The sequence below is a fragment of the Zeus faber genome (genome assembly GCF_960531495.2).
Source record: "Zeus faber genome assembly, chromosome: 15".
NCBI lineage: Eukaryota > Metazoa > Chordata > Actinopteri > Zeiformes > Zeidae > Zeus > Zeus faber.
In genome coordinates this window covers 16,252,860-16,277,323 of record NC_137194.1, presented here as the reverse complement: position 1 = coordinate 16,277,323, position 24,464 = coordinate 16,252,860, and the positions used below count along the sequence as shown (strand labels likewise).

Below are 24,464 nucleotides of genomic sequence, written 5' to 3'. Positions count from 1 at the left end.
CAGCAGACATGGCACAGTACAAACCTGGCACTGCTATAGAGTCCACTGCGGACAGCGGTTCAGCTAAAAGCCAAAGAAACATGTTTAAAGATACTGCCTTCACCTCTTTATTGTAGCCCTTTCCGGTGAACATGTAGGAGCGAGGAGCAATTTCGGACATAACGATAAATGACCAGCATTACACTAATAGGATGTTTGAAGCAGTTTATCGTTGTATAAACACATGGCAACCACCGGGTTCTTACCTTCTCCCAGACGCCTGAACTCAAAGCCCTGGACTGATGTTACATATGAAGCGATCGCTCCCTCCTTTACCACGTTGTACAGAACACTGCGGATCTGCTCATCGTTGCCATTGTAGTCAGACCCCACGTCCAACTCAACAAACACATCCATGCCATCGTCTCTTATGATCTTCCTACGGAGAGATAGGGGTTGATTCAGTTAAGGTGATGGACAAAATGGACTGTGTTATGGAGGAATAACGTTGTGACAGTCACAACATATTCTACATATTACAGCTTTTTCGCTTAAATATGTCCTTAGGCAAGGGTTGTTGAACCTTGAAAGTAGATGTTCTCCGTTCCTAGCTAAACCCATAAGACGCTGCTGTATGTGTTGGGAACAAAGAACTGTGGAATTGAAATGTATCATTGAGCAAAGAATATATGAATAGAGAAAGAATTGATGAGATTGCGGGCAATTGATGGAATACAAATTCATTGCATTATCTAACAGGAATTAATTTGATTTAATAAAAATGATTCCTTGTTTTGTAGAGAACCTAGTGGAACATTTGGGGAATCACTACCATCAAACAGCCATCGCCAAGCGCGCAATACTCCTCATGAAGGGAAAACTGTCACTCAGTCGGGTAAAGACAAAGTTAGTTGGTTGGTTTCTAGTGGGGTTGTCGTATGGCAGGAATCTGGTTCTTACTTGATGAGGACCACGCTGATGGTCTGGGAACCGGGGATCCTGTTGTACTCCGACTCCAACTGAAGGAGATGGAAAGCCTTAGGATGAGGTGGACTTCATAGGCGATCACAGGTATTTACTTCAATGAGGTCGATTGTAAAATATTTAAATGGGAATATCATGATGACAGTTTGGTGGTTTATGGATTGTGAGGGTGGAGGTTCTGCAGGCTCTACCGTGTCCACAACCGCAGCAGAGATCTCGATGAAGGCCGGAGAGAAGATGTCTTCCAACTCAGGGCCGTAGACCAGGGAGTCTGTGAAGTTTACTAGCGCTCTGTAATAGACTGGAATAAAAGGAGGGAAGGGGAAAACTGTCAGACAAACACAACAGCTTAGCTAAAATCCAACTACGTTTAGAGATTTGGCAGCTGAAGTTAAGTGAGGAACACTTCAGAAGACGATTTGATATAGGATCATAAATGTTAATAACTCCTCTATCGACAAAGGCAAAAAGCATTAATGTGGCTTCAACGAGGGCCCACAATCAAATTATAGTGTCTATTTCCACATCTCAAATGTGGTTGGATCTGGACTAAAACCAACAACTGCAGTGCTTCACCACATATGTGCTTGAACAAGAGGCACACGCTGACACAGGCACACTCAACACCCACACACTCAAATATAACCATGAAATTACAGTATTGGCGTAGCCGATTTATATATTCCTCTCTGGAACAAGGAGATAAATAAACCAAACGCTTGCAAAAAGTAACTGACAGCTGTTGATTAAGCTTTTATTTCTGCTATTCAACAGAAATATGAAAAAGCAACCAAAAATTGTATCAGTGTAGACATTCCAAGTGAATAATGCTGACTTCGGCCAAGGTGGATGCGTTGCTAGTTTACTGAGTGAGAGATGATGACATCAGGAAGCTGGAGGGTACAAGAGAGGCTCAACATTTTCTCCAAATCTCCCCAAGTCAAACACGTCAGGTACACAGCAGGGGTTGTACCGGTGGACTACAGAGGGCTATGTGTTAGCTTGGCTGAACGCATACTGGACATACAGTCTGGTAAGTAGGTCAATTGGGTAAGGGTAAGTGGCTGTACACCATCAGACATGAGTCAAATCATGTTTTTTACTGTGCTTGTTGAATGGACAATTGAGATTATCAGGTAGCCTACCATTTTATGTGAACAGTCAATATCAAGGGACAAGGGCATGATAACATTCAACTCTTAAGACCACTTTGTCAATGCTTATAAATAACGTATTGTCAACAACAACATTGTCACAAGGATCTTGGGAATGTACTATGTTCCGATAGCACCACCTCAGCCAATAGTTTTTAAATAGCCCCAACCCTTAGGGTGCCCCATTCTCTTACTGCTGCCAATGACTTGTTGGGGTGGGCCTGTCAGCCTCTGATTTCAGACTGGCAGTGTGGGTTTAGAAAGGAAGTCAATATTTGTGCAGCTTCTTGCAGTCAGATGGCACTTGCCATGCCTACAGCAAAGAGCAGTGTTTAGCGTGGGCAAACGCTGGCCAGGCACAAGCATGCACATAAACCCACAAACAGGTACAGAGGCATGCATGCAATTCAATTTTGTGCCGAACACTTGTGCACTAGATATACTGTGTTACAGGCCAGTGGGAGCAGTCTACACTTGGCTAGCTAACAGCTGCTTTCTCAAAAAAAAAAAGCTAAATTCCCCTTCATAAAGCTCAAAACGGGCACCAGAATCAACCCCTGTTGGTTCCTCCAAGACACCTTCAATCCCTGGTGAGGAAGGGCCTCTTTTGCCTGGGAGTAAACTAAAGGATGGCTATGAAAACACACAATGAGGGTCTGAATATGTACAGCAGTGCTGCAGGCATCTGCATAGTTTTGCCAGCCTGATTACTGTGTGGGTTGTTACCATCAGCACTACAGGCATACATTCTGAGCCTGAATATGGCACCCAAAGACAGGCAACATCAAAGCGCCTCATTTGACCCGAAGATAATCAAATCACTTGAGTGGGTACTCGCTGCCAGGTCAGCGGCCCACAACCGAAAGCCTCTCTGAGCTCGCCGCTCTGACGTTGCAGCCCAGCGACGCTGCAGCCCAGTCTGGGGCTACCGCTCCCTGACAGCCTTTCATTAGAGTGCTGTGTTGTACCCAAACGCTAACGAGCGGCCTCTTTTTTCACCCAGACCCATTCTCACATACATCAATCACTTGTCCAGCACCACTCCCATCCAGGGCTCTGAAACTGTCAGCGAGTAGACATGACAGGCGGCATGGAAAAAAAACTGGGAAGCATGGAAAAATCGCATTCCAAACTTTTAATTCAAAAACTTATTTAGCTATTAAAGCTGTGCAGCAGAACTGTGGCAGCTTTGTGTGCCGGGCCTCCTTGGAACACATAGACGCCTGTGCCAGAGACAAAGACCTGATTGAGCAGCAAGCCCGGTGTGGCCTTTAAAGCCCAGCCGCATTCAGCTTGACCTTCAACCCCTCAGCCAGTGCCTACGGCACCGACCCAGCAGCACCCCGCCCATTTGGGAGAAGCAGGGAGAGAGGGAAAGTCAGCACCACAAGGACAAGTCCCAAACCATGGAAACCCGTTTACACCAGGGACCTTCGCTCCCTGTGACCGCTTGGCCGATGTCTTTTCTCGCGAACAGAAATACTGGGAGCCACTTTTTGAGGACTAAACTCTTTTGTCTGGTCATCAGTCATACCACCGTTCAGCGCTGCCTGGAAGTCCCCTTCTCTCTGGGGGGCTCCTTGGAATCTCTTCTGGCCTCAAAATTAAAAAGCCTCCTTTGTGACCGTTTCCGTACAGCGCATAATGTAAACATCCAGAAACCAACATATATGATGGAGCACTTCTTCATGAACACAACACAAAGCGGCAAGCATCACGTATTAAAGAATCATTCAATTATTCACACATCTTTTTATAAATTGGCGCATTTGTCGGAGTGAGATCAAATGTATAAGTCAATGGAACAACCGCATAATTTTCCACTGACATTAGCAAACATCGGGAGAAAGCTTGAATGTCTTTTGGAAAAAAAAAACACCACCACACACACACACATACACGCATAAACCCGGCTCAAACAGCACATGCCCGAGCTTGGCCCTCTTCGGTATGCGTTCTGAGAGTGCATTACTGAGTGGAACAGGTGACGGAGCAGCGTGCCAAGCCGTTTGACCAAAGCACGAGGAGGACTTACTGTAGTCGGGCTCGACGGGACTCTGTATCTGCCCCAGATCTGGAGATTCCGACCTGTGTACTACGGTGAGCGGTTTGGGAGCGAGGGTTGCGAGAGACGGCAGTAGAGACGTGGAGTAGAGGTCAAAGGTGGCACAAATAGTGGTCCAAGGTCAAGGATCAAACAAGGAAAGCAAGACAAGGACCAAGACCAAAGTTAGTCGGACAGGTGTGGAGAGAAGAAGAGAAAATCAGTGGGAGAGAAAACAGATAGTTACGTTTAGAAAGAGAATATCTAAGAGGAATCCAAAGAAACAGGTGCACAGATAATAGAAAAATAGTCAGTATTTATAAGTCGTTTAGGTAAGGTTGCAGGAATCCAATATCATGAGGTTACCTTTTTTCCAAGAGCCCAACTGAAATTTTACCGAACAGATGTGACAGTTCCTGGAGTAGTAACTAGTCTGGAGTAGTTACTGTAGTAGTAATATGATTCTACTTTTTATCTACATAGAGGAAATTGGTAGCGGTTGTCTACAATCACAGCCGGATTTAATTGAGTTCAACCTTTTGTCATTTGGGATTGGTCCCTGGCTACAGGTATGATGAAACTGAGGGTCTCTTAAGAATTAGCGAAGAAAAGGCCAAAAAGGAAGCACGGATGCTAGGAGCCTGATTGCCAAATGGCAATTTTTTTTCAAAGAGTGTGTGATTGGCATGCATTGCAGCCTAGATGCGTGACAGTGTGCAGGAGGAGAGTTCAGGATGTCCCACTTCAAAGCGATCTCTCAGATGGGCTAGCACAGAGGATATCCTACATGCGAGACACACTTCCACACACAGCCACACACACACAAACACCTCTGTGTCCTATCTGACATATCTGCGCTTGGGTGAATGAGGCATCACTGGGAGTAGGCAGCTTCCTGTTTTGCTTGGTTGATGGAAAAAGCTAAGTCTCATCCTAACCATTCCTCACCAAAGGGCAAAGGAAACACAATGGCCATATTCTCTTGTATGGTGACTCACTCATTCCTCCATTACTGTGCCTGCTATGTGGGGGCATGCTCTGAAATGTCACTCAAACTCCACTGTCTCTAGAATCCTTTAGGTGTGAACTGAGCTTATGGAGAAAGGGGACCTTATGCAAGACAAATGAAAAGGATGTCACATAATTATCAGGCCTTTAAACATGTGCCCATCGAGAAATACTTGTGTAGCAATGTGCTGACAGTGTAGATCTTCTCAAAATACTCAGATCCAGGTTCTGGGCGAGTCCGCTCCATAAACTTTGGCTGCCAGCGGTAAACAACACGTTCACCATAATCAAGTGAGTCTGCTGGATCCAGCTGTTTTGCAGCTGTGCACACAAAACACGGATACACCATCAACGGAGTGGCACATCTTCCAGAAAGCTGAGTTTCTTAAGGACGCTTTGCATTTTAAAAGGTCTGTACTTTCCTCTGGTAGGTCAAAATATATGACGAGACTTCAGTCTAGAGGAAGTTGAAACAAAATATTGAAGTCTGAAGCGTTTCAGATAATGTCTGTCTAAATCAGTGTGTGAATTTGCTCAGGAAACCAGGCAGAGAAAAGAGGAGGATATAACAACCCCTCAGCCTTCCCCAAACATTTGAGGTTCCTCAAAAACAGTCGGTGACCCAACCTAATTAGTGCTAATGAAGCATCCCCTGCTTCAAAGGCCTGGGAGATGTTGTGATCTGTCAGAATGAAGCCGCCTTGAGAGGGAGAGACAGCAAGAGTGAGGGGGATAGCAGCTTAACTCTGATCGCTTTTATCTGGGGAGTGGGTCCAGGATATTCACTCAGACAAAGTGCCCACTTCATGGCAGAGACACATATTTATCGGGTAAAAAAATCAATATTTTTCTGCTGCTGAGGTCACTTATAGGAAACGAGCAAAATGCAGGAATGCAAAAGTGTGTCAAAGTTAACGTCTATCTGATGAGGGCAAAAGAGTTAAAAGCGTAACTAATCAGAGACGAGGGGATATTAAAGTCAGAATGGAGACCCCCTCGTGTGCGGCCCAGAGGCTGCTGACCAACTGCAGAGCTCGGTTCAAAAAAAGTCTCAGACCTGATGGAAAAACTGAAGGTAATTGAATAAAAAAAATCACAATATCTCACCAAACTCTGGCCTTCTTTTATCATGGTCAAGTTTATTTCTGAACAGTTTTCTGTGGTTTGCGCTTCAACACGGAATCAAATGTAACAAACCATCAGTCACAATCGTGCAATCTGCCACAATGAGGAAAAGGACATCAACATATGTTCCGGCTCAGTAGTATCTTGACTAGTATCGACTCGGAGGGGGAAAGCCAGTTCTCCAAGGCAACAGATTTGTTATTGGCACAACAGATATAGAACAACACAGAGCCAGGACCCGCGGCTCGAGCCGGTTACCCAGACGTTTATTCATTCAACAGCACTGGAGATGAACTGTTTGCTAATGGAGGGTAAAGGCTTTTATCAGTGCCTCACACGTATTACTCGGGCAAAGATTAACCCTGGTGTCCTTGGACAACAGAGGGCGTTGTGTTTCGTTTTGTCTAACCTCGTTTAGAAGGTGAGTTGCACTCAGAGGTAATGGGACAATTTAATTGTACAGTGAGGTAGACGATCTATCTCAGCTCTTCAGAGCGTGCACTCCTGTGGGGAGCCTGGTCAGTCCGAGCGTGACCCCCCCCCCCCCCTTCAGGAAGACCAGCAGTGCAACAACAAAGAGCTCACCAAAATAACTGCAGCTGCTAGCACTTGTCCTTCTGCCCCAGTGTAACTATCTGCTCACACACACACACATGCGCGCGCCCACGCACGCACACACGAACACACACACACACACACACACACACACACGGATCTGACCAAATGTCCCCACGAAGGCGATAAAGAGTGGCGAAGGCAATACAGAGTGGGTGGGCTTGCCTCAGCCTGTCCAATGCCCCCCACCACAACCAATTATCTTGCCCATTACACTGACATACTGTATTCACTACTTTATCCTTTTACCCCATAGTCCCTTCTCCAGGGAGTTAATAAACCAGAATTGTTTTGTTTTTCTTCCTCGGTAGTACACTTGAAACAAATCAATGGGGTCCGGAAGTAAGGACAGCCTGTTCTGTGTAGCAGCATGTACCGGAATACCATTTGATAAAAGAAAAAAAGAAAAACATGACCATGACATTATACAATGACATTATACAAACATCCTTAAAAAACAAAACACTTAGTGAATCCTTTCATTTCATGCAAGTGATAAACTACAGGCTGCCTTTCAAATTTGAATCGGTAGCAAAAAGTTTGCATGGGTTCGTGAACCATAGCTGGTTTTAGCATATTGTGCTCAGATACAGAAATTAAACAGACAGTTAAAGTGTTAATCCGTAAGATTATTTTGTGAATAAATCTTAGATTTGGTGGCACTAACAATGCATTTGCGTTATATACTGAATGTGCTCCTCTAGATGCTGTTTCCATTGTTGGTGACAGAGTCCGCCACCAAACTGCACCCTTGGAAAAAGGACAGAAGAGGCCAAGCCTGAATGATGAAGAAAATGTTGCCGTTTCGAACGGAATTCTGTGACTTCACCCAAGAGAAACAATCTTATGGATTTCCACTTTAAGGAGCAAGCTATATAGAGACAAGACAAAGTAATAAAAAACAAAAAAATGTTTATCTATATGGTCTATATTCAGCTATATGGTCAATGTTCATATGCCCTGTAAGTAAACTAGCTGAATGAGAGTAGGGAAATGTATTCTCCAGAAATTGTTCCAAAATTAGCCTTGAGAACACAGAGCTTGGACTCATCGGCCCGATTCTCTGGGACTCTCTGTTAGCGAGCCTGTGGAACAAGGAACCCTCTCGGACATGAGAGATAAGCCTAACGCTGTCTCCCACACGTCTCTACGGGCTCTGACTGCAGAGGTCAAGGGGAAAGGTCAGGGGGACATTCGGACATTGTGCACGAGGCAATCTATAAATCCAAAAATATTACAGACTGTCATTAGTCCAGATAAGAACAATGAACAAAGGAGTTTTAAAAATAGCCTTGCAAAGTCAATCACAGTTGAGAGTCTACAGATGTTTATTCACAGCTTAACTGACTGGAGGAGGGTGGGCGGGGGTAAGGAAATCTACGACCTACGCACAACAGGATATGATGCATAATGGAGCCAGAAGCTGTACCTATTTCTATGTACTGTGAGTAGTGGAGCAGGAAGGAATGGGGAGGCTGGACTAAAGAATACAAGTGCTCCAACACTGCCATGCTGGAAACTATTTATGTAAATGGTCTTCCTCCTGTAATCATTGCATGTTTGATATATAACAGGCACAATGTGAATCCTAAAACCCCTTCAAGGTAAGAAATCTATCAGGGGAAAAATACTGCACGATGTCAAACACCTATTTAATTGCCATCTAAAAGTAACTGTGACCTTTACAGGCACACAAAAGCCGGGAAGTTTATGGCAAAAGCAGCAATAAACTATCGTAATGAGGCATTTTTGAAGGCCCGGTTCGCACCGACGAAATATGGGACTTTCGACACAAATCGTGTCCCATCCGACGCCGTCAACAAAGCCTGACTTTATGTTCCTGAAACCCTTCAGCTTCCTTCTCTCACACGAGGAAGCCGCCTTTCATCTGCCAAATCTGCTGCTGACCTCAAGGTTACTGCACCAAACTTCCCAGCGGGATTTGGCCGCGATGTGTACATGCTGCTGCGGAAACAACGCCAACTTTGTCCCCGGAGGTTGAAAGATAGCTTTGATCTGAAATTTTGGGATTGCACGGAGTGCCGTTCTTCACATCTCAAAGCCCAAGTTATTTCTCACGATGAATAAGTAAGTGAAATCCTTCGTTGTATCATTGTGATGCCATGTAGGGTACCTAATTTATGTGTGGTGCGAAACTGAGCATATAAACGAGCTTACTTGACTCCTTAAACGTTCCATATTTGGCTGGGCATCTCATCGGTACCGATTCTGTGAGCTACATACTCGCTATGTGTCTCAGCTCTGATAACAGCTGGTAAAGCAGCTACCAAAACAATTATACTGCGGTGATGTAATGGGTTATACTTGGTCTGTCAGGTGCCCGGTGTCTGGCAGTGGGGAAAAAAACTAGGAGTAGCCGCCATCCCGGACGATGGCTTTGATAGGCACCCTGCTTTTGCAGGGTATGATGTTATCTCTAGAGTGGTGTACGAGGTTTGGAAGGTTACAGACAACGCAACTATTTGAAGATGTTTGAACCTGCAGAACACAAGGCCTTCATAGGTGGAGTGGAGATAGAGGGGAATTGTGGGACAACTTGGAAGTGTCTTTTTGGTTTTAATGATTCATGGAAAAACCGACATTGTAATGTCATGCCGTCTATCTGAGTCTCCGAGACAAGACTGTGAGACAAATTGTGCAAGTTGAGACACAAACCAGAATTATGGACTCACTTGGATCCTGTGGTGGGGGAAACAAATTTATACCAGAAAAATAGAACTGATATAAGTATTTCAGTATAGCTTGAGTATCCTAAGGCTATAAAGGACTGGACCATAATTATGCCGAAATATATTGTAATACACAATGAAATATTAGTAATATAAGCATGACCTTACATCTGCAACAGTATACTGAATTGTATTTAGGGGCAGTTCTAAAAACAGCACTACAACACTGCGTACCGTGTAAATGAAACAGACTTAAAGTACAGTTTTAAAAAAGTGCTTATGTTGTAGTAGGGTAAACTGAGTGACATATCTACTAGTGGTAGCTGGATTTTCATATAACTACAAAGAAGAAACCAAGTTTGTGTTTGGTTGGTAAAATTGAGCTTACAGACATGCACAATGATGTCCTAGAATTCACAGACAGGCTGCTTTTTTGTGTGCGTTTCTGAGGGCAAAAAAACAAGCGGTGACCGCAAAGAGGTGGAGAAGCAAGTATAAAAAAAGGTACAAGAGTGCCTCACAGTTATATGTTATGTAATATAAGCTTGTCATAGTGTAATAACATACCACCAAGACCCATGATCCAGATCCACTTATTGGCATTGGATATTAAGGACATATTAGACAGCTGATTTGCCTCAACCAAATGATGGAAACGCGCCAAACTCTATTTGTTGCAACATTAATGAGACTGGCTTGAAATTCCCCCTGGTATTTGTACAAAAACATCATAATCATTACTACAGCTCTAGGTCAAAGTTATCATAAATGTACTTCCATAGCCTTTCTAAAACTTAAACGGCACAAAGAAAGTGAGGGTTCAGCGCAAAAATCTCTACAGTATGAAAAATATTTTTTTTCGGTTTAGGAAAAAAAAGGAAAAATGGAAAGTGGCAGGGGAAAAAAATCATGGGGGCGGGGCAGCGGGCGGAATTCAAAACAAAAGTGGTGTTGTGGCATCTACCAAAGGCCTTTTTTTCACGTCTTTTTGTGCTTTCACCTCCTCCATCGCTTAGAAAGGATAGCTGGCGTGTGGGGGTGGGGTGGGTGTGTGGGTGTTTATGTCTGTGAGACAGATCTGGGGCCCGGTGTTTTGGCCAGACCGTGCTGGGACCAAGACAAGAGATGATGGGGCAGGATGTGGAGGCGACACCATTCAGGTGCAGACAGGCATTGAGCTCTTCCTGCATTCACACAATCTCACAGGCACACACACCCACACACACACACATTCATGCACCAACTAAAGAGTTTGGATTTAGAGGCGGATATGCGGCGGCATTTTTTGTACATTGACAAAACAGTTCTCAGAGGTGGGAGGACTTACTTGTGCCCTCTGCAACCACCGGAGGCCACGGTGTGCTTCCATCGTCCTCTCCACTGGGGAGGTCTGCGGACGGCAGAATAGAGGTTCAGTGCCAGACAGTAAAATACATTTGAGATCCCTTTGCTCACAGGATCAAGAAGACTACAGTGTAACTTGACTCAGTTTGACTCGAGCATAGGGCTGGGACAATATTTACAAATATATTTTAATTGAACAGTGTCTATTTTGGGAGTGATAAATGCTTTCATAAGAAATTATACTATTTATTTTAAACAATCATTAGTGGTGGGGACATTATGACCAAGTAGCTAGAGATGATTATACCAGCTACAACAGTCTGACATTAAGAAAGTTGCATTGCATTACTCACTTTACAACTTCACTTCTAGTAATGCTTCATAAAAGCAACATAGAACTATATCACGATATTAAGATAACCAAAATCCCAGAAAAAATCTAATTTCATATCGCAATGTCATTAAGCGCAACAACCAAGCATGTTTCATTTCGTACATGGTATTTTCTCTCCTCTGTCTCCCTTCATGCTTCAAAGCCGAAATGTATATATACTTTATTAAAGGCATTTTCTACATTTGTTCTGCATTCTTCTGCACCTTTGTTTTTTCTCTTTTGTTTCCCGTGGGGGCAGTACATGAAGAAAATGGAAGGACGAGGGGAAAAACTCTACAGAGAGAACTAACTGAAAACATATACAGCGTGTTTATGTCTCGAAAATTGAGGACATGTGGCTGCTGTGCCCACCTCCTGAAGCTTCGTCAGCAGCAAAGTCCTCGTCGTCGTCCAGCAGGTTGTGAGATGCCTGGACGCTTTTCTCGGCCTCCAGGTCCTCCGGCAGTGGAACTTCTCCCCACACCTTGGAGCCATGGGCGACCTGCAGTAAATTAAGGTGATGGGAAGGGGGTAGAGACAGAGAACAAAATATAAGATTTATAGGGGCTGAAGTCCCACCTGGGAGCAACACCCAGTACTGTGCAGGCTTCACGGAACTGGGGGAGAACAAATGGAAAGAGGCAGGAAATACAGTACAGTGGTACCTCGACTTACGACTGCATCTACTAATGACTAATCCAAGATACGAGTAGCGATAATCGCAAACTCTGAAGTCAAACAGCACAGGTGACACGGACCTTAGAATATTTGGATTACACAAATCTGTTAAAGTACGATTTCAACTCCGTCCTCCTGGGGCTAAAGCAAATGTGGCATACCACAGCCTGAGCTTTCTTTGCGTTTGTTTCACTGTTCGGGGATCAGCAGTGGGTCTGTCACCTCCTTTTGAAAAAAGAACTGGCCTGTAATACCACGTGGAAATATTGCCTAAAAATCAGGACATGATCATCGTATCCTTTATCGTGTTGTGTATGAAACAACTGTTAGGGTTTGAAACAAGCCCCCAGGTTGCAGGTACAACCTGCAATCCAAGGTTTGGCTCTGGGCTAATCTTTAACTTCCTATCTGATGTTATGCTCTTAAAAGTATAGGCTGTGCATTTTACAAGCATGGTCTACGTTTCATTTTCCACGTCCACCTTTCCACCGTTTCTTGAATAGGTGTGGAGTGACAATGTCTGAAGATTTTGAAAGGGATTAAATCAGTGCAGATCCCTATCGGCCCATTCAGCAAATCCCTGCAGCTACAGCAGGTAATCTTTGAGCACAGCTCTTGCGGTCTCATGGCAGAGGGTCCAGACCTCTCTCCTCTCACCTCCTGGTGCAAGATGGAGCCCATCCACACTCTCAGTGTGGATATACAGAAGGCCAACGCAGACTGTTCTCCTATCTGGATCACCTTAATAACCATAGTTGAGCCTATAACCACATATACTTACTTAGCTCCAGATCATGGTCCTTAATAGAGCATACAAGGTTTCGTCATCATGCTCTGTTTAGGTGGCTTTGAATGTCTCAGCACCTGACTGACCAGCCCGCCCTACAAACACACTACACCAATACCCTGGCCAAGACCGCACAGTGTGTTTGCATACGGTGGTGGCAGGGTGCCACTCCTGGCATTTCCAGTCGGTGTGGCACGTCAGTTCCCATTTCCACGGGACACTGTCATGGAAGAGTCTCCCCATTTAAAATGGCTCCGGCTAATAAATAACTTGATCTCTCCCCCAAATCCTCTCTCCCCTGACCGAACACCCTTGTAACAACAGTCACGGACCATTTTCAAAAAGAAAACGCTGACTGGTCAAATTCTTTGCAGCGGAGTCCACCAGCGAAGCATCAGTGTGATCATCTCCTGCTTCCCACTCACTTGTGACAGGGTGCGACCACTCTGCCATCACTGTGAAGACCAACCTCCTCTGTCACACTAAACGTGGCTCTGAAAGAGGAGTCACTTGTGGTACACTTAGTTCCCAAAGTAATGAGATTTTGGAAATATTGGAATCAACTCATTTTGGGGTGACTTGCCAACCACATATGGAGTGACTCTTCCAATCGGTTACTGCAACTTGGGTTAAATAGTTGGTATGACCTTTGCACCTCAGAGAGTCTGAGAGTTGAAACATGTCTACTTTGTAAAATCTTCCCCTGAAGATAAAGGTCTTGACCGGCTCGGTAATTCTTTCTACCACACCTGACCCAGGGACAGAGGGCTCAGAAAGCTGACCTTGCTCCAATAACTTTTGGTATTGCCCACAAGCACATATGGCAACAAGGTGTATGCTTGTGTGTCCCTGCCTGTGTGTTTGTTTGTGTGTGTTCAAGCATGCATCGACACGTAACACATGAATACAAACACATGTCCGCATGCGGACACAGACGGCCACATACACACATGTATGCACAAACTGCATTCCATCCTCATGGAATTTCACTGTTGACTTAGGAGTTATTCTCTAACTCGTACTAGGACTCACAATGCATAGTGTTTTCTAGCAGTAGCTGGAGACAAAAAAAGCAATAGCAGGCGCCGAGGGTATCGAGCGACAGGTGACGCTACATGGAAGCCGGAAGAAATGCCTCAGTTTGCCCAGCTGTTGTTTACCCTGACCAGTGGGAAATGTCTGCATTTTGCTCCATGACGAATCAATAATCTGCAGGGGCAGAGCGCCCAGGAAAGGCTGGTGGTCCCGAAATATCTGAGCCAAGATCTCATGAGGAGGGAACTACCAGCAGCTGTCTGAGTGTCTTGCAGCTGAAGATCTGCCATCACCTCTGTAATCAACACAGATGTTGGCTTCTAAAGCAGTTACCGAAAGTTACAGTTCAACACGCAGGAGCGTGCGCCAAGACGATGAAAAAGCAAGAAAAAAAACATGCACACATCCACACGCATGGACAAACATGAACACAACTAGGATATAAAAGCACACAAACAAGCATACAATGGACACACATGAACAGACACCCACTAGCACGTACTCCCACTTGTACATTCCAGGGTTACATCTCTGTGACAATCCATGCTTGTCAGAAGCAGCGTGAGAAGAACTCTGAAGAATTCCCCTGCATTAAGCCCACTGGTGCAGCTGCAGGACAATCTGTGAGAAACATTTTTAAGAACCGAGCCCAATCATCACAGAAACAAGCATGAAGCCAAACCAAGCCCCTGGTGCTCACATGGTTCACAGGGGGGACTCTGTCCTATCAATGTCCCAGAGACATTGACTGGATTCTATCAATGCTATCAAGTACTGAAACATTCTGTGGCCATGAATTTGCATCACAATATTTGATGCCAATGGCGGCACTGTATTAAGCGGATACTGCATTATTCATTGCAGCTATTTGACTCATGCACTAAGTAGTGACATTTAAGAATGTGCCCTGCTCAGGCACTCATAGAAACCAAACTCACGACACACAACGAGTTCCCAAACCCTCTGGCCTCCCTGCCAACTCCTGTTTCACTTTTTCGTTAAACTCTAACAATATCTCCTTCAGACTCGGGGCAGCAGCAGCAGCAGCAGCAGCAGCAGCAGCGCGTTCTGAACAGGAACGGAATGTAAAACTGAAGAGAGCTACTATGTGGATGAAAGCCCAATACAGGCTCCTCTCTCCTGGCTGCAGTGTCCAATAAGGGTTGAGTTTCTGCACCCTCTCCTGGACCCTCAAGCTATCTGTGGAGGAAGAGGGGCCAGAGGTACGGCAGCACCAGCGGCATATAATACAATATCACAAGTGAAACTGGGCAGACAGCATAGATGTTGCATGGACTTGTGTTTAAATTTTGAGGGGTTGAATAGACACCTACGGTATATATGGTACAAATTGTAATTGGTATCAATTTGTCTGTCAATTGAACATTTGCAATAAATTAAAAGAGATAACGGCCAAAAGTAAGATATCAGCAGATTTTGCAATACCCCTATTTTATACCTTTATAAAACGCTCACCTGGAAAACGTATGGAATTTTTTTTCCTACAATACACATCTGTGATAGCCTGGCAGTGCACTTGGAAAGAGTGATGACAGGGAGGAAGGGAGAGTGTAAGCAAGCTCATGAAGGATGTTCTTTTTCCACCCCTCGCTGAATATACCCAACAGGTAGGGGAGACGACTACGTCTTGAGATTTTTTTGACAACAAAATAACATGGATGGCAAGTGCAAGAGACAGACAGAGAGACAATGACAGACAGAGAGAGAGAGAGAAAGAGAGAAAGAGAGAGAGAGAAAGGAAGGGTTTCCTCTGTCTTTAGCCCTCGAGTGAAGTGGCAGGGGAATTGACAAACTGCCACTTCTGTCACGGCGCGTCTGCCAGGGCCCCCGCAGGATAAAGGGCCCGATGAGTGAGGCCCTTCTGCACTGCGCAGTCCAGCGTCTAATCCGAAGCGACTGAACGGTGAGGAAGTGGAGGGAGGCTTTTCTTTCAACAGAAAAACACTTTTTGACAATTCAAAGGATTGTCCCCACAAAGTTTTCCATTACTACTTCCACGGGCATACAAAACAATCCAATATTTTTGTGGAAAAGGGGATGGGGGGGGGGGGGGGGGATGGTGTGTGTATGTGTCTGTGTGAGCTTGGGTAGAGTACAAACTGCTGTCTATTTGAGAGCCGGTGAGTGAAATCTGAGGGGCCACATTTTTTAACACATATTCGGAGCGTCTAGTCGGACATCTTCCCCCGGGCTCTTTGTTCTCTCTGTCTCTGTCCCACTTAAAGTGCTGGACAATAAGATCAGTCTCCAGTGGGCATTCCAGAAAGGGACAGCAATTCCTCTCACATAAAAACAATGTTTTTGAAGACTACTGCCTTCCCTCATCTAGGAACGCTGGACATAATCTGCCGGTATTGCCAGGTATTGCAAGGTAGTAAAGCGGAGAACGGTGTACTGCCGCACAAGTCCGCAATGTGCTTCTTATTAAGTCTGCTCCCACCCAAAGGAAATTCTTAGAAATACTCCACTCGCCCCCAAAGCCGCAATCGTTTTATGCCCTCATTTGCTGCATATTTTCAATGGCCACGAATTAAAGTTTAATTCAAAGAGTTTAAACTAACTGAGTCAAATCGTACTACGTAGCAACAGTCATGCCTTGCTTTGTTTAAACCAAGACGGTCGAGTACGAGATAAGAGGGATTTATTTTTTTCTAAAGGTAGTCACTGATACTCCCAAATTGTGTTTTTCTTCTTTCGCCCTGTGAGGTATTGCCTGGCATTCAAAGGCATTGCTTTATACCAAGCGGTGCCTCCGGCTACACAGAATGTACTGTGCACCTAAGGTACAGTAAGACACTCTTCCTCTCCATTTACGCCATAGATGTTGTTTAAGGATACATGGCAGAATAAGTACTGGGCCTGTGCGGACTCGCAAGTGATCACAGATACGTCGGGGAGAGAAAGGAGATGGTGCACAGAACTGCAATTAAAGGTAGTAAGATTACAGAGCAGGGCGAAATGTAGGCTGGCGGTGATTTTCTCTCCCTCAGTACAGGTCTCAAAGGTAGAGTGGAAAGAACTAATAGAGGCAGAATAAATCCCTACCTTGTACCACATGTTTGTTTACACGCGCGTACAAGAACCACTGGCTTCGAGGTTTGTAGTAGTCTCCAGTTTGTCCAGTCGGTCTTTGGAGGTCGGAGAAAACTAGGGCACCCGATGAAATGATTCTGATCACTCAGGTTGACTCCCAATGATCGAAAGATAAGGTTAGATGCGCACGGAAGATTTACATTGTGTAAATCTCAGGTAAATTATCGGTCACACAAAGTAGCTGGATTTATTACTTAATCAATAGTGTGAAACAGAAACAGTATGAGTTTGGCCACATGGCATTTGGGGCAAGGGCATTGAGTCATTACGGTGAATATTAAAAGTATGAGAAAGAACAATTCTGTTATATAGCTAAACAATTTTAGTCAAATTGAAAGTAATTCCGGTAGTGTTTGTATTTCTCCAACTTTTTATCAATATTTTTTAAGGTTTGATACGAAGCAATTTCAACCCCACGTGTTCTTTAGGAGCGTGGCACCTCCATTACAACGGTGCGATATAAAAGCTGAACCTTGGTCACTGCGGTGTATTTTAGGCCAAAGGTTGTAGGCTGGCGACACAAGGACCAGACAGAGAACCATATCAAGGCTAGGCTGAGAAACCAGACACCCACTCTGACACCAACCAAAAATACTATCTGCAAGCTTTTTTCAGCCATGATGATAGCAGAATCACAAGGCTTGAATTTGTGTTAACAATTTGAGGTATGTACATTCAAAAGCAGTATCCATTCCACCGTGTTTCTCTGTAAACCAGCCCCTAATCTCTGTTGTGTTGGCCCCTACATGCTATAGGATTGTTTCAAAAGGACTTTTTAAAAGTTGAACTAGCTGTAGGTGTCTTTCACTGTATGTGGGTTTATAGACCGTGGACACATTCCACTCAAACATCCCAAGGCGTGAAGGCTGAAGTGACACCCTCAACCCTCACCCCCCTTTTTTCAATTATGACCCCAGCAGGGGCCCCAGCAGGGCCCCACATCTACTGACCACCCAGTATTACTAGGTATCACCTAGTATCACCAAGTATTACTAGGTTGTACTAGGTAGTACTAAGCTTCAAAACTATCTCTGAACAAAGTACTACAAACCTGCATCATGTTTACACACACACACTAAATAAGTCACACACACACACACACACACACACACACACACACACACACACACACACACACACACACACACACACACACACACACACACACACACACACACACACTTATCAAACGTTTTTTTCAGCCAGTAATGAGCCTATTCCATATTCATTGGGCTCTGTGGGCTTCAGTTGATTGGATTGGAGGTTCAGCTCTCAAAGCTACAGGTGGTGTTAATGCAAGGAAAATATTAGGATTTATGGGTTGGACTCCAACCAGCCACAGCAGGGATGTTTAGATGTTTGGATGTATTAAATTGAAAGTCTACATTAAATTTGCATTAAAGATGTAAAGACAAATGAAGTCACCTCAGGTAGAACTTTATTAAAAAATAATTACCAATTGTTATAGCCTTAATCAAAGGCAGACGGTGATAAAAGAACGCAAACCGAAGAGATACAAGAGCTGACTAAATGTCAGTTCCCATCGAACATAAACACAGTGAGAGTATTTCATGGATGTATAAATAGTGTGTGTGTCTGTGTGTTTCCGGTTAACGGGACTAGAGAGTGACCGGCCACAAGGAGGAGGAGGCCCAGGGGCCAGCTCGAGTTTCCCCCAGACGACAGCTGAGCGGTGAGGCTCTGAAAACAGTGGCGGCCCATTAGGGAGAAGCAACCCACGGGCTGACCAGCCAAAGTCCATTTATATTATAACAGAAAGAGCCGCTTGAATGCACTACTTTCATTTTAGGTCTCATCTCCTCCAAACTAGAAAACCCAGAACGCTCAAGGATTTATTGTTGGCTATTACAGAATGCCTTGAATAAAGGAATTCTGTAAACTGCTTTAAGTCCAAGCATGAGGACCTGTCAACCTGTCAAAAAGGATTGTATGATGGCAAAAAGGGAAAAATGTAGTAGAATGATGTCGTATGGTGTGGATGTATTATTCCAACTATTACGGAGCTCACAACACCTCTGTTAAACCTACTGTACAAAGACTTAAAATTATATGGTTCAAAAATGTACTATAAATGAGACGCTGTCCAGTTGAGTTGATTTAAAGGTATGTCATGCGGCGGGGTTCGGGAAGGAAATAGTGGCAGCTGTGTGATGGCTGGGTTATTAAACTATGGCTTGGCTCCCACTCCGGTGCCAGCGGCAGCATTACCTTTACGCTCCTCTCTGGTGAACGTTCTCGCCTGGGGACTGACTAATCTGACACCACCTGTTGCCTTGGATGAGCTCATACATTGTCCCGCATAATCACGGACCAAAGTATCATACGTGATTATGTTGTGGGGAGAAAAGTAGGCTAAGTAAAGCAAATTGCGCTCAATACATGGGTCGCGCAATTCTTCCCGGAACAGATCAGACCTTCGGAGTAACAACGTATGTAACTGGATTTGATTTATGGAGAGAAGCAGAAGCGAAACATCTCAGAAACTATACAATAATACATCACAAATGAGCAAACTCGTCCGTCAGAATGCCTTGGAGAGAGAACGGCCCACGGATAGACTAACTTGTGAATCCTGCACAGGGGGGCAGTAAGTTAAAGTTAGTTAAACCCCTTTCCACCAGCTGCCACGGTCATGCTATTTGGGATCAAAATCTCATGATTAAGTAGAGTTTTGTGTGGTACCATGGTGAGGATTTTGGAACGCTAAGCACTTCCAGCATTTTGATCAACTCAGGCTGCGAGTTTTGAACGGTTCTAAGATACTCTCGAAAGAATACAAATTACAACAAAATCCAATGCTAGAGCAGAACTCATTGTCGGATGCAATATGCACATGTAATTGTACTATACTGCTTTTCACTTTGAGCCTTGAATAAAGATCTTTCCAAACCATGCCAACTCTTACAGGGGGATTAAAGTGTGTTGACAAAGCAGGCTGTTAGGAGGCAGATTGTCATTCTCAGCTGTTCGTTTAAATGTGAATATAATGGGGATATAGTGGGAAAGTATGACTGTGTTTTTCCAGATGCTCCGGATCAAAACGTCAACAGGACAATGCAGTCTGCTGTTGACAGCATCATCCGTGAGAAGGTGAAATTCAGAGGTTCTCCCGCAATATCTCTCAGGGATCCCCCATCCTGGAAATAGCCCAACAGCACTTTTCTCTCATATCAGCCCATATCAGCTCACCTAATTTAGCCATGCTTTTTAAAGTGAGGAACAACCCTGCTTTCTGAGAGACATCAAATGTGGGCGAAATGCATACCGTTTTGTATAAAAACAGCTGTTTACACAATAGAGGGGCAATAGACAACTTTTTTGCTTTTACTTATCATTATGAAGTAAATTTTGATTTCACAGTGTAATGGCTATAGATTAATTACACCATCTGTGTTTACACTGGCTCCCTATAAGCCTCGATTTCACTATGCAATTTGGACTGCCACCGGATATGAACTCCCGGGAGAGTGACTGTGTCCCCACGGGGCTTCCTTTTGTTACAATAAATACATCCACAATAAAAGCACACTAAAAAACACACTGTTAATATTGTTTTTTGTCTGGAGAAATGGGAACTGGTAACGGGAACGCACAGCGGATCACGCAGTGAGATCGCGGAGATCGGCGGCGCAGTCAATGGGTTTTTTTTTTTGTTTTTTTTTAAGGGTTTAAATTCCGGGGAAAATAAAATACTGAGAGGACAGAGGGAAAGAAAGCAAAAATGCAGGAAATCCCGAGGAAAAATGGGAAGGTTCACAGCTACGCATTTCTCACACGGAACTTGCCACTGAGGAAAACGTAAAGCGATCCGGTTGTCTTTGCGACAGCGGCGCAAACAATAATACCACATGGAAACGCAGGGGGGAAGTTGAAAAGTTGTCTATTGCCCCTTAAAGTATCTTCAGGAAGAATATTGCTACAGGCCAGTGCCATATAACTGATCTACCTTTGCTGCTTAGCTAATTGCTAAAATGATCAGTAGATCACCGGTTGGCGATCTGTATTCATTTCTAAAATAGGCTTAGCCAGGCAATCTGTGCATGCCTAATGGGTTTATATGAGCAAAGAAGGCTTAAGATTCAGTCCCATCAGAGCAGTGTTTGCTTTAACATTCCGACAGCTGCAGCAGTATCATTTTCATGCATCCTTAAACAGAGTACTGGTTTCAATCCCTCTGTTATTTGGTCAAACCAGCTCAATTCTTGATCATTAAGGCCTGTGTAGCTCTCATAAAAGTGTTATCTGGACCGAACCAGCAGGGACAGGGATACTGTTGGATGCCACTGAAAATGACCAAGTAATGGGTGGCTGACTTGTAAAATCCAAGGTCAAGAACAACAAACTGAAGCTCTCTCCATGTGTGATGACGGGAGAGCTACAGAGATAACAGAGGTGGAGTTCCAGAGGGAGACAAAAATACCTCAGGCGCTGTATGGCGGCAGGTGTTATTACACCCTCCTTCGGAGGCCCTGCTTACAGAATGAGTGCCAGCGCCGGACAGGACTGGGGACACAGCATGGGGACTGATGATGTTTGCCAGCAATCTGTGGCATTTTCCACAGTGCCAGATATGAAAATACTTTGGCTTTAATATTTGTCATGTATCCAATGAACAGCAAAACAAGGTAAATCTGAGTTTGATAAAGGCTATTTACAACTTTTTATTCAGTTTGAAATGATGTGTTAGGTTTGCCGAATTACTACAGTACGGTAATCTTCACAACCGTTTAGTGTGTAGGATAATACAGTATGTGCTTTTGTACAAGTGCATGCATGAACTTGAATCTCATTGGAAAACTTAATATAAAAACACTCTGGGCCATAACACATCTGCCCTCCGTAAAACTCCAGCCTCACACCGGGAAAAGTTCCCAGATCCCTTACCACAAAGGCTCGCTACAGTAGGCACTTTGCTACGCTTCCCAGTGCTCACACCTCCCCATTTGAGGCTAGCCTTGGACAGCAGTCAATAAACACTGTAGAAACCCATTCTTCAGGAAAAAAAAAGGAGGATGGCAGACACAGCCAACCACTGCAGAGTATAAGGGCACACCCACATCTATAAAATGGCCTCTAGATATCTAAAATTGGTCAGCTGTTAAACACGCTGAGCTGCCTCTGAGTCTATGCAGATATGATTCAAGTAATAGGAATGCATAGATTTGGGGATGAAGCACTTTTCTATTTCTTATACCTTCAGCTCTGCTCTTATCATATATTATTATGACCCGGAGAAGTGTTTTAGAAATCTGGCTTGGACAAAAGTCTACTTTTGATGACCATAAATAGGCATGAATGTTATAAAGCAAATCCACCCACACTCTAACTAGCAAGCTGTGACCTTAAACCTAATAAGGGACTTTCCCTTGTGTTTTTTTCCACACAAGTTTATCTAAAGAGATTATTTATTTTCTCAAATCTGTGGATCACGGCAAATCTTAACCATCCACCAGAAAAGCTTGACGATATCCTAAAGCAGGAAAATGTGAGCATTTCCGGAGCCAATTACATGGGATAAGCACCTGAGAAAGAATCCCGACTCCAAGAAATACCTTGTCACTGGCTTCTTCTCACCATTCTAGTCTCTTCTTTTCAACTCTTTACATTTGGGCTCCCTCTGTCACCCAGTGACAAAGGATCAAGGGTTTGGAAACCGGCAACGCCACAGGATTATCTCCTCTAGAGGCTCAGCCAAGGAAGAGAAAGATGTGTGAACTGTGGACTGTGCGGGTTGGATTTCACCAGTTGTAAAACTCCTCTTGTTGGCGGCGGTTTTAAATGGCCAACATTTATGTTGTATTGATTATGGTCCTTACTGGCTACTGACTACTTTGTCACATTTTTAAACTCAAGCAAAGAGACCCTTTTTGCTCTTGTTACACAGCAGACTTAATGAGAAAAATAACTTGGCTTCAGTAGCATAAACTCTTAACAAGTTTTGGCAGCTGTTGCTCGAACAGTAGAATGCTTGCTCAAGGAGTCAGCCGGGCCGCCTCCCACAAACTAGTAAGAGAAGTTCGAGTTCAGAGCAGACCTTGGCAAAGAAAAGCACTAAAATGGTGCAGGATAGGCCTATAAATGAGGGCCAGGCGGAAAGCTGTTGGATATGAGATAACAGTCGCCCCGCCAATGCTCTTGTCCAAGGTCAACAAGGGGATACACAATGAGACATAGCTGCATCATTCACCATTTACAGTGGCTGCAGTCCAGTTTAATATAACCCGAAAACAGTGTATTAGGTTTGAAAACTGGACTTGGGGTATTTAGGTTTTGACATTGCACTTGCGAGATGATTAATTCCATCTCAGGCCCTGCTCGGAGGAAATAACTATGTTGGACTATCTTACGCCTCTGCTCTACTTATGATGATCTAGAGCAGAGGTGCCCGATACGTTGATCGCGATGGACCGGTAGATCGCAGAGGTAGTGCGGGTGGATCCCGTGTCATTCAAAAAATATATATATACATTTTTTAACCGATCTGACCAACATGTTGAATGAGCATAATATAGAGCTGCAAGGAAAAGACAAAACGGTGGTCAGCATGATCAGTTCAGTTAATGCTTTCAAACGAAAAATGCAACTTCTGTCCTCAAAGATGCAGCGCCATGATTTGGGGAACTTTCAAAACCTGGCATCAGAGCTGGAGACCCAAGGGAAGGCGTGTGAGCAACTTGACAGTGCACGCTACACAGAGCAGATTGAGTCCGGACGGTTTCAAGACTTTGCTTTACCCGAGCCAATCGCTACATTTATGTGCTGCCCATTTAGGGAAGATATTGACGTTGATTCACTCGCATCAAAAATTGCAACACTGTTCCACCTGAACTGGTCTGCAGCTGAGGCTGAGATGTTGACACTACAGGCTGACATTCAACTGAAGTCCAGAGCTCATGGACAGATTTGGAACTCACTCACAGAGGAAAAGTACCCAAACACGGGGGAAATGTGCTACCTCCTTGACTGCATTTTTTGGCTCTACTTATTTCTGCAAGTCAACCTTTTCCCACATAAAGATTATTAAGTCCAAATAGCATTCCATCATGACTGATGATCATTTGGAAGCCTGCTTGTGGCTGGCTACCAGCAGCTCTGTCTGGACTATGCAACCCAGCCATCAGAGTAAGGAAGTGACCAAAAATGTATTTAATTGTTCAAGCAGTGATGCAAGGTATTGTATATATAAAGTATACTCAGTATATATACAGTATAAATCAATATATTTAGCATTTTTTAATGCAGGTAGATCATTTTGACCTAGTCATTTTAAAAGTGGCTCGCAAGCCGAAAAAGTGTGGGCTCCCCTGATCTAGAGAATATCTTGTTCTATTAAGAGGAAGCTGCACAATACAAATAATGCTTGAAGCATGAGATGAAATACTGTATTTGGTTACTGACTGTATAAGGACTTCAAACAGTTTTGACTCATCAAGCGTTGGAATCTCCTCAGTCTAGACCGATTTTCTGCGGGGATCACTTATCAGCCCACCTGCCAGACTGCAAGACCGACATT

At 44.2% G+C, this 24,464-nt stretch overlaps 1 protein-coding gene across 15 annotated transcripts in view; it reads right to left on the bottom strand.

The window, feature by feature from the left end:
- Positions 1-24,464, bottom strand: part of hspg2 (heparan sulfate proteoglycan 2) — a 92,319-nt gene that overhangs the window by 56,694 nt on the left and 11,161 nt on the right. For 10 of the 15 annotated variants that reach the window (XM_080015041.1, XM_080015052.1, XM_080015053.1 and 7 more), the window contains exons 2-8: positions 11,689-11,818; positions 10,927-10,989; positions 4,153-4,212; positions 1,155-1,264; positions 940-998; positions 246-418; positions 25-63 (exon numbers count right to left, since the gene is read on the bottom strand). In XM_080015041.1, the coding sequence (XP_079871167.1) occupies positions 25-63; positions 246-418; positions 940-998; positions 1,155-1,264; positions 4,153-4,212; positions 10,927-10,989; positions 11,689-11,818 (634 nt within the window). The remainder of the gene's footprint in view (positions 1-24; positions 64-245; positions 419-939; positions 999-1,154; positions 1,265-4,152; positions 4,213-10,926; positions 10,990-11,688; positions 11,819-24,464) is intronic. The other 5 variants (XM_080015051.1, XM_080015047.1, XM_080015054.1 and 2 more) reach the window with 3 other exon arrangements.